Source organism: Phalaenopsis equestris, unplaced genomic scaffold (genome assembly GCF_001263595.1).
Source record: "Phalaenopsis equestris unplaced genomic scaffold, ASM126359v1 Scaffold000002, whole genome shotgun sequence".
Taxonomy (NCBI): Eukaryota; Viridiplantae; Streptophyta; class Magnoliopsida; order Asparagales; family Orchidaceae; genus Phalaenopsis; species Phalaenopsis equestris.
Genome location: NW_018164444.1, coordinates 26,637,008 through 26,654,469, shown reverse-complemented (window position 1 = coordinate 26,654,469; position 17,462 = coordinate 26,637,008). Strand labels below are relative to the sequence as shown.

The following is a 17,462-nucleotide window of genomic DNA, read 5'->3' as shown; positions in this document are numbered from 1 at the left end:
TGAGAGGAGGAGCGGCCTAAAGCTTGACCTGATATGAAGATAAAGCTGATGGGTGAGCGTAGAGAAGTAAGAGGTACACGGATGATGCGTGAAGTTAAAGGCATAAGGATATACTATGATATTTTATTATTATTATTATTATTATTATTAATTATTCCAATTGGGTGAATCAAATGGTAGTAAGGACATACACATACACACATATACACATTATGCATAGAAAGAGAGACACTTTCTCACTCTCATTTTTTATGTATTTTAAGTAGATCTTGTTGCCTCGTGTCTTAGTTTGCCCATCACTTCGAATTTTGTGTCTACGTCGAGTGCAATAAAGTTGGACTGTGGGTATCTTCACTAGATAATTTTGATGTTTCAGACGCGCTCGTGAAGTTTATTTTACGATTAGGGTTCATTTAAGCAATTTCGATGATCGCTGTGATGTGGGCTCAAATTGTTGGCATTACACCGACAATTCATGGATATGTTGGTGTAGTCAATATTGTGATTGGATGTTGTTTAAGTAGTTTTTAACAATGATCGAAGTTATATGAACTTGATTTTTTTATGCCTCATTTGTTGCTCGTCATTTTCACATGTTGTTCAATTTAACTTATGAAACACACATAGAGGTCAACTTCAGACATTGCTTAGAACTGCCATGTCATAAACAATCACGTAATTTCATACAAGGTATAATGTTGTTGACGTCAATTCTACTGTAATACATGGCCAGATGCGCAAGGCCATTGATACCATAAGAAGCCAAAAGCATGAAAAAATACAAATATTATTACTGAAATTCAAATGTTACAACAAAGACTCACCAAAATTGGAAATAAATGACCAATTAATGCAAAAGATCCCCGAGGGTGAGAACAAGAGGTGGTGGTGCGGGCAGAACAATAGGTGCGGTGACTGTAGGGAGAAACTCTTGCATACAACAGGGAAGGCCTCACGGCTACAATAGGCCTGACGGTTGGATGGGATTAAAACGAGTGGTAGGTTGTCACGAGAGGGGTAGGAAGAGCCGCGACTATGTTGTATTCAATGACAGGGAACAGGTTGCAACCGGTTGTGAATTACGGCGGGGAAACAGGGTTGGTTGGGCATGGCTACGGGAAAAGAGGGGGAGAGTGGGCTGGGGGAGGCGAGCCGTAGAAGTGGCTGGGGGAGGTTGACGGGGCTAGTTCTGGGCATACCGTGACTGAGAATGGGAAAGTGGTGCTAGCGGCTGGGGAAAACTCCTGGTTGTTGGTGGCTGGGAGCATAGGGGTGCAGGGAAAACCAACGGGCGGCTAGAAGGGGAGGTGGAGATGGAAGTCAGAGAAGATAGTCACCACCGGGGAGAGGGATACAACCAGAACACCACCCTTAATGTCATATACAACTCTCGGAGGGGAAAATAGGATGCCGGTGGCTGTCCTCACAAATTGAAATCAGAAAATACCATAATCTGAACCCTAAGACATAAAAACACATATAAATAGAAAAAAGGAGGGGTGGGAAATGAAAACAGGAAGGGGGGAAATTCCCGGCTAATGAAAGGGGGCCGGTCCAACCCTCTGTCTCAACGAACTGGTTCGGGCCAAGCCGGTTCGGCTTTTGGTGGAAAACCGCCGTATCAGTAATCCTTAGCTATCCAATGATCAATCTTCTCATGAGGTACCTTGAAACAATCTTCTCTCCTCTGCGAGAAAGAAGTTGATCTACCCCTAGGAAAGTGTGGCGATTGGCTTTACTAACTGAGTCAACTGAAAGTCGTAACATCCCCGAAATTTCCTTTTTCTAGATTAACTAATTTCAATCCCTTCTTTAAAATTCATAATAAAAATATAAAATTGTATTATTTATTGAAATTCACAAATATCAGCAATTAAAATCACGCCCAATGTGTATTAAAATATAATTACTACCTCATTGAATCCTTTTGTAGTAAGCTATACATTATATTACTTGGCACTTGATTGATTAGAAATTAAAATTATTCATACTAATAATATGATTCTTTTGAGCAATCTTTGAATAAGTATTTGATGTTGATGGTGACAGAGTTTTAGCAATATCTTTTTTGTTATTGCATCATTGCAGAAAGATTATTGTGGTTCAATTATTTTTCTGATTTAGTTTTGCAGTTTGTAGTGAGTGAAATAAAAAGAGAATGCATCATTTTACTTTTGCATAAACTGATTTTTATTTTATGTTACTGGTCCATGTTATTGCAGACTACTTCGGGCAAAGGTGGTTCTTATCAGTATGATATTCACTTCTGGATCGGGAAAGACACTAGCCAAGTATGGTATTTCACCATTTTTGATATCATAAGAAAGGGTGTTCGGAGATTACTTGTTGGTTTGAATGAGAATTGACTTCCAGGATGAAGCTGGAGCAGCAGCAATCAAGACAGTAGAATTTGATGCAGCTCTTGGAGGTCGTGCAGTTCAACACAGGGAGCTTCAGGGTCATGAATCTGACAAGTTTTTGTCTTATTTCAAGCCATGCATCATTCCTCTTGAAGGGGGCGTTGCCTCGGGCTTCAAGACGCCAGAAAAGGAGAAGTTTGAAAACCGTCTTTATGTTTGCAAGGGAAAAAGAGTTGTTAGAATGAAGCAAGTGAGTAGCTTTTAAGTTCTTTTTCTTAATATATTTTCCAATTTCATGAGCAAGCTGTTTTCTGCAAATGATGGCTTTATTTTCTTAATTGGGCAGGTTCTGTTTTCCCGGTCTTCACTGAATCATGATGATGTATTCATCTTGGACACTGAAAATAAAATATATCAATTTAATGGAGCTAATTCTAATATCCAAGAAAGAGCAAAATCCTTAGAAGTGATACAATATTTAAAGGATAAGTACCATGAAGGAAAGTGTGAAGTTGCAATTATTGGTAAGTTCTTACGAAATTTACTAATTTTGTTACTTTTAGACAGCACCAAGCTAGGTAGTGCGATGGTTGTTGCAGTCCGGGTCAGGCTGGGTCCGGTTTAGCAGTTTTGCCTGAATTGGAAAGTCAGCCAATAGCTAATCTTTTCTTTTTAACACATTGTTAGATGATGGGAAACTTGTAGCAGAATCAGACTCGGGGGAATTTTGGGTCCTCTTTGGTGGTTTTGCACCAATCGGTAAAAAGCCTGCAGGTGAAGATGATGCTGTTTTGGAAATTACTCCACCTAAAATTTATAGGTATTTTTCCTGTCTACTTTATTTAACTGAGTAACTGCAAGGCTATAGTTTTTCAGCAGCTCGTCTGCAAGAAATAATGTAGATAAACGTAATGCTTTTAAATTACATATGTTTTCTTACATTTTAATTTTTTTGGTAGGGGGAGTGGGCATCCTTACTACCCAGTTTAGTGATTCTTGTTTTATTTAACGTAACTTGATAATTTATTTTTCATTTTGACTTTTATATTCTTGGGATAAGTGGAAAGTGGTCATAATCCTCCTCGTGGATAAACTCCTTGTTTCTGAAAACAAAATAACATTGAAAACTGCCCAAGCCTTCTGTTTGATTGTTGATGTTTTGCTTTTTAGTTTGCGTATAATGCAATGACTAAGGGTCTGTTTAGGGCAGCTGCAGCTTATATCATCTGCAGATAAACAACTGATCCAGATAAGCTGCTGATCAGCCGCTGATCCGGATAAGCTGGTTGGTGGTTTGGTTTGTGCTGTTGGAAAACAACTGATTTTCAGCTGATTGTGAATAAATGACCATTCTGCCCCTGTGCAGTAACGCTGTTTGCAACATAACTGTCATAACATTAAATTTGATACTTGAGAAGCAAAAAATCATTTCAGACTGTAGAAAAAATAAGATACACACCTCACATAGCAATGAGTATCAAGTGTACTAAAAAAGAAAAAAAGTATTAAAATTACATTTAAGAAAATGGTAATATTTATTTTAAAATGCAGACGACGTATGTCCCGAACGCTAGATCACTCAAATTTTGAACAACCAATCTAACAGGACAAAAGTATCACTACAAAACAAACATGAAGATCCTCGACTTTAGGGCCAATAAACATAATTCTATGATAAGCTTGATATTGCTGTGATATTTAGAATAAGCTAGTTCACTTGTGCTAACAAGCTGGAAATTTTGATTATATATTAGTCTACCAAGAGACATTGTTTAACCATTAAAAAGTATATTTTTTTATTAAAGAATAGTACTAGTAGCAAATCAAAAAAAGTATTCATTGATGCCTAAAACCAAATCTATTAATGTAATAATCCAGAAAACTCCAATGTATGAAAATCGTTCTTTTTTCCTTGAACAAAGGCGCTTCAGAAAGGAAATGCAATCCCATTTGTCGGTCATGGTGCCACCGCCCTAGTGAAGAGGAGAGCAACTCTCCCCGAACACCGTTGAGCTTAGCGATGACGGTTGAAAGGCCGCTGTCTGTGAGGAGGGGATTAGTAGGCCAGCCGACATGAACGGGATCGCAGTCCACGGATTTGTTAGCAAAGTTCCTCCACTCCGACATCTCATCAATGGAGTGCGCCTCAAGCACCAGCCCACACTTTGAGCACGCCGTGTCCCTCGCAGAGTGATCGAGGATGACCCCCTGTGCTCCTCTTGCACCACTTCCTTCCTATAACCTCTTTTCCTGCCGCTAATGATCTTTACCCTTCCCTCTCTTCCCTTGCTCTTTATCCCGTCCGACCGTATCACAAATCTCGGCCTCCGGTATCCGCCCACCTTTTCCTCCTTCCCTGATCGTCGTCAGTGAAAATCTCCCATTCCCTTATATCAGATAGCCAGATCGGAGAGGCGCGATAGGGCAAAGGAGAGGAGACAGAGAGTGAAACACGATAGGGCACTCGAGGGCAGCGGGACAATAGATATGCGAACAAACGTGGGCCGCGTGGTCGATCCTGCGGTCGCGTTTATTAAATAAAATAGAACATCGTTTCCAGATAAGCAGCCTGAACGCGATAAACAAACGGGACAACGGCTTTTTGAAAACACCGTCCGCAGTTATTAGCTGCCCCAAACAAGCCATAAGTGTGAGAGTGAAGATAGTGGCAGTATCAGTTGTTCTTTTGACATGTTCTGATCATCAACGGACATTTGAGGGAAGTATTTAATTCAATTTTCTCTTTAACTAGGCATCCCACATTTTAATTTATGATATTTAAGATAATTCTTCATAAAAATTGACTTTACTGTACAATGTTGAATTCTAAATCCAAATTTACCTTTCCTCTTTTTCAATACTTCAATTCATTTTCTTTGATTTCATAATATCTGATAATAATATTGCTGTGGAGTTTGTTTATACATATCATAGTTATTATTACACCCCGGGTCCGGAAGGCGGTACACCCTGATAATATAAGGCATGAGGAAATGATTTGAACCTAGTTTGTATTTTCAAAGAAAGACTTGTATTGCAAATAAAAAAAAGGTAAATTTTATTAATAAGAAAAGCTCAATATTACAACATGACTAAATAGAAAATTAGCTGAATCAAAATAGAAATGATAATATAGAATAACTACCCAGACTCAACAAAGAAAAATACAATAGCTAGAAATAAATCATAAGGAAACTATCAAAACTGAGAAGCTAAAATTGACATGCCGTCTCCTGTGGAGATGGTCCTAATAGGGGTTGAATGGAACCTGTTATGCATAAATTAAGAATGAGTTCGACAAACTTAATAAATAACAACTGTCTATTAAAACATAAAGGACAATGAGAATGAGACGTGTATATAAATGATAAATAAGGAGTGCTTCGTGCATTTATATATCATGAAGCAAGAAGATGGTGGTAAACCAAATGTGCCCATATGTCATAAGAAAACATGCAATCAAGTTTTTTATTATTATGTTTTTCATTTATTTTTATTTTCTCGTTTTTAATAAACCGGGAATGTTAAATACCAACCCAAAGAAACTTGGCGGTTTCCTGTAGAATAGTCACTCTATGGGCCCGTCAGCCCGACTAGCCAAAATCCAAAAGAATTCAATCGATATTTTTATTTTCTCGTTTTTAATAAACCGGGAATGTCAAATACCAACCCAAAGAAACTTGGCGGTTTCCTATAGAATAGTCACTCTATGGGCCCGTCGGCCCGACTAGCCAAAATCCAAAAGAATTCAATCGATCTACATACCATCACACACAAGCATGACAGATTTTTCCTGCATGTACAACTTGTTAAAATTATAACATTTCATGCAGACTTGTGATATGACATGCAACACGTAGTCGATCTCGTTACATCTTTTGACGATCCTGGGCCACATGTAGTCGATCTCGGATCTGACTGATCTTCTTGGTAGCTTGATCCATTAGTTGCGATCCAAATATTTGTCTTTCACCAACCTCAAATCAACACAATTGGGATCTACACTTTCTGTCGTGAAGTGTTTTGTATGGTGCCATGGCGATACTAGCTTGAAAGTTATTGTTATAAACAAGCTCTACCAACGGGATTTAATCTTCTCAGCTACCTCAGTAGTCCAAAACACAAGCTCTCAGCAGGTCTTCTAAGACTAGAATGGTCTCCAACTGTCCCTTGATAAACAATTCTTGCAACTGGATTTTGAGTTCTTGGAGTTCTATATAGGCCATTCGATATGGTGTTTTAGAAATTGAGGTGATTTCCGGAAGTCCATGGTAAACTCAATCTCAGACAAATCTTCAGGAAATACATCAGCAAATCTTCAAACCACTGAGATGCTATCTAAGGTAACATTCGATTTCTTAGAATCTATCACATGAGCTAAATAGACAGCACACCCATGGGATATCAACTTATAAAACCTAACTGTCAAAATTAGATGAGAAATCTACTACCCTTGAAGCAGAAGGAAACTGGGCCAAGTATGTATAAATTCATCAATCTCTTACGACAATCAATAATTGCATGATGTGGATAACAGTCCATACCTAAGATTATATCAAACTCAACTAGTGGGAATACTGTGAGAGTATCATGAATGTGTTTGTTATTGATGATAATGTCACAATCACGAACATACTAAGTAATGATCACAAGTGAACTAGATGACAGAGTGATTGATAAATGTGATTATAATAGGGAAATCAATGCACTAGATGCAAATTTGTTTCATATGAATGAATGAGTTGCCCTAGAGTCAAATAATACATTTGTTGGTGGCTTTAAAATAAGAATGATACATGTCATCACATCAGGACACGAGCCTCTTCCGACGTCATAACGAATCTACATGGTGGAATTGTTTGTCTGGGCTGCTCTGGAGCTTGAGCTCGCTGAGGCTAGTAATGCACAGTTGAGGGTTGTTGATACATTAGTGGTAGCTACTGAGATTGCTGGTACTACTGTACTGTGGTGCAAGAGAACGCTACTGATACGGTTGAGACGCCATCATTTGTTGTTGTTGTTGTTGTTGATGCTGAAAATAGTTATGCTTCGCTTGACATTTTCTTTGATGCTTCTAAAATTGTCCTCCATTTGATTTATGCAACTTACTCTTGTGATGAGGCTTGAAATTATTTTTCTGGGTGCTTATTGCTTGCAGCTGATCTTGAACTTTGAGGGGGCAATCCTTAGCTTTATGTTTAGTATTGTAGCAAATGAAGCATTCGTTGGCGACCAAATTACAATTCCCAGAATGCTATTTCTCGCAATGAACGCATCTAGGATTTGTTTTTTATTTCTTCGCCTCGTGATTTTGTGTTGCTTCTTTTGGGAACTCCCGTTAGCTTGCGTATCTGCATTCTTCCGCTTTCCGACATGCTTTTCCTCTGAAGCACTGATTTCCATCTCCGCATGAATAACTCAATCTACTAGTTCTATGTAAGTCATGCACTTGACCACTGATAGGCACCTCCAGATGTCTTCTCTCAAGCCAACCAGTAGGTGATAGATTTTTTGATTCTCATGTTGATTAATTGACAAGATGAAATGAATGATCTTGGAAAATTGTGTCTCGTACTCCTGAACGATTTTCATCCATTGATTCAGCTTCCTCAAATCATTCATGAGCTTGGCCCAGTCCGCCATAGGGAAATATTGCTCCAGGAATTGTCACGACCCGACCCGAAGCTTGAAATTAACCAAGCGGGAACGGACGGTTGGACGGATGAATTAAATTTTTTATATTAACTCATAACAGATGAAATAGCCACTAAAAATTAAATAAAAATGGTATAATTAATAATAACCTCATTAATGGTTGTTGACACCTATAAAGATTTTCTCGTTTATCACTCATCTTTTAATAATTTAATTAAATCTAAAAAGTTAGAATAACTGTGAGCGAAAAGCCAATGAATAGTCATACTTATAAAGTAATACAAGCAAAATAAAGAATAATATGCATGCTAGTTAAGCTTTTTTATAAATCAATATAAACATTTAAGATGCTATTCGTAGGGATTAATATCATTTCATATCTATACAGTCGTCACAGAAGACACCGTTTAAAAATTTGTGTCAATTAAGATACATCAGTATCAATATTTTTTTTTCATTTACATGTACGAGTACATTAATGTTCCTCCACTAATATCATCAAGGGGTGCTCCATCATAGTCAGTCATACACATACAAACATTTAACATAAACATATGTGTTCATCACATTCATTCATACTGTATAAAACATACACTAAAATGCATGAGTAAATTTCAATCATACTGTATAAGACATACACTAAAATGCATGAGTAAATGCTACAATATTTGCAACGATATGATAAATAAAGAAAAGAATAGCTTAATCAGAATGAAACATCCACAAATATCATCAACTGCAAAAATATTTGAGAATAAATAATATATTACTATAGTTTAAAAGTACAAGTACTCACTCCGAGGAAGATTAATTTATTCTTAAATTTATTTTAGCCACAACTTTTTTAAAATTTAAAACTACAATAAATATGGGTGTCAAATTTAATAAATTTATTATTTTAATATTTCATTATTTAAGTATTAAATTTTTATTTTTATTTGATGTAGTCCTAATTATATATATATATATATATATATATTAATTATAAAATTCTTATTAAACATCTTACCTTATAAATCCTTTCTATTGAGCCTTATACTGCGTGAAGCTTCGTTTTCCTCCCTCCCTCTATGGAAATCAAATCGCACGAGCCTTTCTTCCTCCTAAACTTCCTCGTTTTCTTGACAGCACACGAGCTCTCCTTCCTTAAGGACGCTTCTTTCTTTCCTTCTCTTATTCACTGGTAAGTTAGGGCATGGGTTCCTTTACCACTCCCACCACTTCTCTTTACATCAGGCCACTAAAAAATTGACAGAACTCCTTTGTCTTCCTCTTCGACTCGACTCTACGAGACCCTAACGCTACACTCGACGTTTTCTGTTCCGCTCGACCCACCGATAAGTGAATCTTGCCTTGACCGGTCCTCTTATAGGCAAACTTGTCTCCTTGACTTCTGATCCCATCGTTTCCTCTCCTCCCTTTCGACTGGTCTCGACTCTTCGTTTCTTCTTCAGTTTTCTCGAATATTCCAATCTTCTATATTCTTCTTCAGGTTGACAAAATGAGGTGTTACAATCTTCTCCACTTATAAAAGTTTCATCCTCAAAATTTAAAGACAGACTTTAAGTCATTTCTCATTAAGTTAGTCGACATTTGCTATCAACTCAACTAAGGTTCATTCATTAAGATGAAAATAATCACTATAAAGATAAAGAATCAATACAAGACAACTAAACTATACTTTGGATAAGAATACAAACACAAGAAATATATACTAGGAAAATATCCTATATAAGAAAACGCCACACTCTTCGGGTCTCATTACCATCTGCAGCAGTAGGTACTTCAGGTTCACTATTAATCACAGAACATACTCGAGGTTGAACATAGCCTTGGCTGACCTTTAGTTGGAGCTGAAGCTATAAACTATCGTTTTCTGCCACCTGCAGACTTCTGTGAAAAAGCTTCATCGGATTTCTTATCTTCAACTCTTTTCTGACAAAGAGATGGACAATATCTTGCTATATGACTGGGCTGACGACACCAATAGCAAGAGTTAGAGCCCATCAAACATTCACCTTTATGTTGTCTTCCGCATTTGACACAAGTTTCTCCAGTACTCTTAGTTGTACGTTTGTTAACTCCACTTGAATTATTCTTGGACTTCTTATCATTCGATGCTTCTGAGTGATCTATATATTCTTCTGCTGTCTTCTTCTTGTGCATTTCTTTACGCTTTTGAGTAAGTTGATAGTTGATTTCTATTATTCTAGCTCGTTCTACTAAAATCGAATATTCAACAAATCCTAGGGTACCAACGGTTGTCTGATCGAATCTTTTATTTCCAAAAGGAATCTGTAGCACTTTTCTTCTGTGGTAGCGATCAATTGTGGCACATACCTCGATAGTGCAATGAATTCCGCTTCGTACTGCATGACTATGTTCTCTCCTTGCCTCGTCTTGATGAACTTGTCCTGTATCTATTGTCGAGCGGATAAAGGTACGTACCATTCTTTAAAATGATTCACGAACTCCTCCCAACTTATCATCGTATTGGGTATGTCCACTAACTAGTCCTGAAGCTGGCCACGCCACCACCTTTTAGCTTCTCCATCTAGTACAAACGTTGCCAACGACACTCATTTTTCATCTGGACAAGCCATACTATCTAGTATCTTCTTTATCTTCATCAGTCAATTTTCTGCTTCAATCGTGTCTTCAGTTCCGTTGAACAGAGGTGGATGCAGATCATGAAATATCTTCAAGTACTTATCTACAATAACTTTATCATTAGGTTGCGATCTGGACTCCTGAATCAGCTGGGTCATCACCACCATCATTTGAGTGAGGCTCTCGTTTATAGTAGGTTGTACTACTTTGTTTTCTATCAGATTCTTTTATTCTACAATTTCGGGTGTTTCACTATGCCTGAATGCATAAATTATCTCGTCAAGTTAATTTCAATTATTAAAATTTTCTTATAATTATATTATTGGCCTTTTTATCGATATCCAATTAATTTATCCTCAACCTTGCGTTCTGATACCACTTTTGTCATGACTCGGTCTGACGCTTGGAATTAACCAAGGCGAGTATAAGCGGTCGGACAATGCGAATTAAATTTTATATATTCATCTACAATTTAACAGATGAAAGAGTCACTCCAAATTAAATTAAAATAATACAATTAAAATTATTTTTTTAATGTTTATCTGCGTCTTCTATAAACATTTTCTTGTTTATCGTTCATTTTTTAATAATTTATTTAAACTTGAAGTTAGTTAAAATAACTGTAAGCTTAAGAGCTAATAAATACTAATACTTCGAAATTAAAGTAATACAAGGAAAATAAAGAATAATATGCATTTCAGTTAAGTTTATTTATAAATCAATATAAATATTTAAGATATTACTTATAGGGGTCTATATCATTATCGTATCAATATCATTTCATATTTATACAACTGTCACAGGAAATCTTGTCAATTAAGATACATCAATATCAATTTATTTTTTCGTTTACGTGCACGTGTATATTAGTGTTTCTTCACTAGTATCATCAAAAGGTGCTTCATCATAACCAATCATGCACATATAAGCAGTCAACATAAACATATGTGTTCATCACATTCAATCATACTATATAAAATATACACTAAAATGCATGAATAAATAACTATAATATTCACAACGATATGACCAATCAAAGAAAAGAAAAACTCAATCAGAATAAAATATCCATAAATATCATCAAATGCAAACATATTTGAGAAGAAATAAATTATTACTATAGTTTAAAAGTACAAATACTCTCCTCAAAGACGAATAAATTATTCTTAATTCTGTCTTTGCTTCGACCCTTTTAAAATTTAAGCCAACAAAAAATATGGGTATAAAATTTAATAAATTTATTATTTTAATTTTTCATTATTTAAGTATTAAATTTTCATATTTATTTGTTGTATTCCTAATTATATATATATTATAAAATTTCTTATTAAATATCTTACCTTATAAATCCTCTTTTTTTAGACTTATACCGCACGGAGCTTTGTCTTCCTCCCTCTCTGCGAGAATCGAATCACAAGTGAGCATGCTTTCTCGCACGAGCCTTTCTTTCTTTTGAGCTTCCTCGTTTGCTTGACAACGCACAAGCCCTCCTTAACGACTTCTTCCTCTTCTCTTCTTCATTGTTAGGCTAGGGCACGAGTTCCTTGGCCACTCTCATCACTTCTCTTAGCACCAAACCGCTTAAAGATTGATAGAACTCCTTTGTCTTCCTCTTCGACTCGACTCAACCCGACCCTAACGCTACACTCGACGTCTCCCATGTCGCTCAACCCACCAGTAAGGGAATCTTGCCTTGGCCGATCCTTTTAAAGGAGAACTTGTCTCCTTGACTTCTGATCTCATCGTTTCCTCTCCTCCCTTTCATCTGGCCACGTCTCTTCGTTCCTTCTCCGGTTTCTTTCGAGTATTCTAATCGAACCCTTCTTCAGGTAGACAAAACGAGGCGTTACAGGAATAATCTTTCAAAATTTGTTTAGGATAGTACTGTATTATGTCCAAAAGTGTTGCGGCAGTGACTTTCCCATCAATCATCAGCTCATTCACGTAACTGGAATGTTGCAAAGTTCACCTTGCGGTTTTCAGGACATTTTATTTCTCGAATTGTCTTTTCTATATCATGAAGCCATGCATCATTCTCGATTGGGTCCACCGTGCCATTGAATGTTGGAGGATGTGTCTTCAGAAACTGGTCGATCACTCGATCCATAGTACTTTCATTGGCTATCGCCATTAATTGATTGGGTTGCATCTCCATGGCAGCCACAGGTGGAACTGGTCGAGTGGCTTGTACTGCTTGTACTGCTGGTTGCACAACTTGCTGGATAGCTTGGGCCACTTGTGTAATTTGGGCCACAAAGTTAGCTTGTAATGCTTGGGTAACATTCTATGTTACCACCTCCATGATAGTTGCCAAGTTGAGCTTTTGTGCTCCAGCAGTCTCAGTGGTTTGAATAGGATCGACACGATGGCTATTAGGGGAATGGAGACCCCTAGAAACAAGCACCTCATTTATAGTTGTTGTCTGAACTCTTTCACGGGCAATTGTAACGCCCCTTTTTTTCGGAGCCATTTTAACTAATTTAAAGATACACTACATCAAAATCAATTGAATGTTGACTTACAGGAATAACCTATACCCTACCCAATTCTTAGAAGTCAAGGGATATGAGATGTAAAATCAATAAATGTTAAATACAAAGCACAAACTCTGATACCACTCTGTCACACCTCGGGTCTGAAAGACGGTACACTCTGACAATATAAGACATGAGGATATGACTTGAACATGTTTTGTATTTTTCAAGAAAGACTTTTGTTGCAAATAAAAAGGAAATGTAATTTTTTTTAATCTTGAAAGTTCAATATTACAACTGGATTGAAAATTTAAAACTAGTTAAATCAAAATAGAAATGATAAGATGGAACAACTACCCATACCCAACAAAGAAAAATGCAATAGCTAGAAACAAATACTAAGGAAAATACCAAAACTAGAAAATTAAAATTGAAAAGCTAACTCATGTGGAGACGGTCTACATGTGGCTGAATGGAACCTGTTATGCAAAAATTAAGAATGAGTACAACGAACTTTGTAAATAACAGTTATCTATTAAAGTATAAACGACATGCAAAATGAGATGTATAGACAACAAATAAGGACGAGTGCTTCGTGCATATATATATCATGAATAAAAAAGAGAGTGGTAAGTCAAATATGCTCAGATGTAATAAGAAAACATGCAATCAAGTTTCTTATTATTATGTTTTTCATTTATATTTATATAGTAGATTTTAATAGACACCCTAAAACCGAGAGGTCAAATACCAACTCAAGGAAATCCGATGATTTTCTATTGAGCCGTCACTTTAGTGGTTCGTCGGCCCGACTAGTCAAAATTCCAAAGGGTTCTACCGACCTACATACCATTACACATAAGCATGTTATTCTGTTTCCACAGATACAACATGTTAAAATTATAACATTTAATGCAAACTCGTGATATGATATATACAAATTCATATAAGTACATAAAAAGAAAACATCATATGCACGATTAATATAAATATGTAAGAACTTTGGAGCAATAATTTAAGATGACTAGTGGTATCATCATGAATGATAATTAACACTTATGACAAGTACAAATTGAAATAACAAGGACATGACTGACAATTTATGCATTTACTACAGTTAATTAGGAATAACACCCATAAGTAGGAATGATACGTTTATCCTCCAATTAATAGCAGTTACTTATCTCGAGGCGGCAAAACGTGATACTCCTATGAATTCGACGATTCAACTTGCAATCTTACATCAATTTAAAGTAGAATTATTAAATGATTAAGAAATTTATTTATTTATTCAATTAGGTGGAATCAACCTTTATTTTTATGATTATTACTTTTGTTATTAAATTAGTATTATTATCAATATAATTTTTAAAAGGGAGAATAATGAACTTAATTATTATTAATTAAAATGCATTTGAAGTCCTACAATTTTCAAATCTCGTTTCTCCTCTGTTTTGTCTTAAGTTCCAAGTTAAGAAATTCTATAGATTCATGGGATTTAGAGAAGCTATGGCGTGAGAGGGAGGAAGGCGAGGTTAACTTCTTCAATAGTTTTGAGTAGGAGCGAAGCCGAAGGAAGAGGATGGGAGTTTCGGGTCTTTGTATAAAGTGATCCCATTGTTGCCTTCAAAGCTAGTTCTACTTGCAACTGTATCGCAGAGGGATTCAGTCACAAAGGCAATGGTTTCGGGCGAAACCGAGCTTGGATGTATGCGAGGGTTTCAAGGAAGAGGACAGGAAGGAGGGAGATGGTCTGAGCGAAATCGAGAGAGAGAGAGAGAGAGAGAGAGAGCAGGATGAAGAGATTGGTCGGAGCTTTACCTCTGCTCTTATAGAGCGCTGATGCTCGTCAAAACGGGAGGGCGGCAAGGAGAAAAGAAAAAGGAAAGTCACGATTCGGGAAATTAGCAACCATAAAGAAAAAATCACGAGCAGAGTAAAAAAGGGAAAGAAAGAAAAATCACTTAGAGGCAAAAGGTAAGAAAAATTTTTGGTTCTTATAGTTATTGTCACATGTAAAAATGGAACAGGAATTTCTAATTGCCATTAAGAGAAGATGAACTCTCAGAGATCGAATTGAACATTTAAGTTTTTTCATATAAACTAGGTATTTTAATTTTTTTCCCCCTAAAACCTTTTAGTTCTCCATTATGATGAAATTGTATGTCAATTCGATGGACTCCTATTTCAGTCATTATTTTATGCTGCTGTAAAATCTGGATGAGTTTCTTTGTTTGCTGCTATTTTAGTTGGCAGCAGGTGAGTCTTCTTGTATATAGTATGTTTGTGTTAATCTGGGGCTATCAATTCCATTCATGAAGTGAAGGTATCTAGAGAAAAAGAAACTTTATTGATTTTATAATGATTAATACCTATACCTTCAGGGCTGCTAACATCATCTCGTCAACTTTTTTCTTGATAAAGTGGATTATGGTTTCTAATAGTTTATGTCTAGCTGCATCAGTATCATTATTTATTTTTTGTTGTTCATTTCTAAACATTATAATAATCACACATTTTAACTATGCCAAGCTTGCATGGACTTTTTAATTCTGTTAAAAAAATGAGAATCAATTATTGATTGCCACCAGCTTATCAGTTCTCAATGCCATAAAATTGCTTGTAGGAAAACTGGTTACAATGTTTTTTATAAGCTCTTGTAGCTGTGTTATTTTATCTTCCAAATAATATGCAAAAGAACATGGGTTAGCATTTTTACCATTGATACCTTGGTGTAGTATCAATGATGGTCAATTAAAGTTGGAAGAAGGCACTCTTTCCAAAGCAATGCTTGAAAACAATAAATGCTATTTGCTGGATTCTGGTGCTGAGATTCACGTTTGGGTTGGCCGGGTAACACAACTGGAGGAGAGAAAAGCTGCTTACAAAGCTGCTGAGGTAATGCATTAGGTATTTTCTTTGATGACTAGACTTTTGCAAGAATTCTACTACATATCATCCATTTTCTATTTTTTTTTTGCAGGAACTTATTAATAGTGAGAATCGATCCAAGGCAACCCGAATAATTCAAATTATTCAGGGTTATGAGACACATTCATTCAAATCGAACTTTGACTCCTGGCCTATGGGTGGTACAGGAATCAGCGGTGGTGAGGAAGGAAGAGGAAAAGTTGCAGGTACTTTATATAGTTTAGACACATGCTTAATTGAGCTATCTGTTTTTTGATTCTTGTGTTTTTCTGGTAGCTCTGTTAAAACAACAGGGTGTTGATGTAAAAGGGAGCGCAAAAAATGCTCCTGTGAGTGAGGAGGTTCCACCTTTGCTTGAAGCCGGTGGGAAAGTTGAGGTAAAATAACCTCGCAACTTGATTGAGGTAGTTCTTGCTAGAAGTTTTATGAATACTTCTGTAACAGGTTTGGCGAATCAATGGCAGTGCCAAGACAAGAGTTCCAAAAGAAGAGATTGGCAAATTCTACGGTGGAGATTGCTATATTGTGTTGTTCACATATCATTCTGGTGACAAGAAAGAAGAATATTTCCTAGCCTGTTGGATTGGAAAGGAAAGCATTCAGGTGACTTTATGTTTTGCTAATTTAATAAATCAGATAAGGATAAGAATGTAGAAAATAAATGCCTTGAAGTCATTCTCCGATGTTGCTTTTGCCACCGGATGTGTTTTAATGTCATAGCTATCTACCCGTTGTTTTCTCCATGAAAATATATGTTAATCTTGGAATTTAGAAATATGACACTAAGCTTTTAACTGTATCATGAGATCTTAAAATGCATCACGATGATAATTCAACTTTTTAGTAGATATTATCTAAATTCCTTAAATTTCTTTTTTAATTTCAAAAGAGAAACCTAAAGAAATACGGAGTGAAAATAATATCATTTTTTCTATTTTCTGTTCAGCAGTTCTTCTGTCATACAAGCTTCGCACTCCCAAGTTTTGAATTTTCTGTGTAAACATTGAATTTTTTTTTGAAATTCCCGAGGTAGATTCTCTTTTTTAACCTGTTTATTTTAATTTTCTAATTATGCCTTAATACTGAATTCCCAGTCGTCATCGTCTATACAACCAGCTTATTGTATGAGATTGGAAAGATGTGTAGGAAAGGTTCGGCTCTAGAGGGTTGTCTGTTTCACTTATAGAGAGATTCTCAATGCATCCTTCTTTCCATCTGCTTGTTTGATATGAATAATTATCCAATGGATCTTTTTCTCTTTTTTGAAGGTTTTAGATAAGTTGACCAGATTTGAAAGAATTAGACTAGTATATATACAAATGTATATAGATACGCATATACATATAAAAATAGATAAAGATGTACATATTAACATACACAAATACACATATATTTGTGTGTGTGTCACACACACACACACACATAGATATAT

General features: G+C 36.1%; 1 protein-coding gene across 5 annotated transcripts in view; it reads left to right on the top strand.

The window, feature by feature from the left end:
• LOC110021034 (villin-2-like) overlaps positions 1-17,462 on the top strand; it is a 68,816-nt gene that overhangs the window by 16,710 nt on the left and 34,644 nt on the right. For all 5 annotated transcript variants that reach the window (XM_020719368.1, XM_020719383.1, XM_020719389.1 and 2 more), the window contains 8 exons: positions 2,223-2,291; positions 2,374-2,610; positions 2,707-2,884; positions 3,048-3,180; positions 15,838-15,997; positions 16,083-16,236; positions 16,307-16,407; positions 16,475-16,633. In XM_020719368.1, the coding sequence (XP_020575027.1) occupies positions 2,223-2,291; positions 2,374-2,610; positions 2,707-2,884; positions 3,048-3,180; positions 15,838-15,997; positions 16,083-16,236; positions 16,307-16,407; positions 16,475-16,633 (1,191 nt within the window). The remainder of the gene's footprint in view (positions 1-2,222; positions 2,292-2,373; positions 2,611-2,706; positions 2,885-3,047; positions 3,181-15,837; positions 15,998-16,082; positions 16,237-16,306; positions 16,408-16,474; positions 16,634-17,462) is intronic.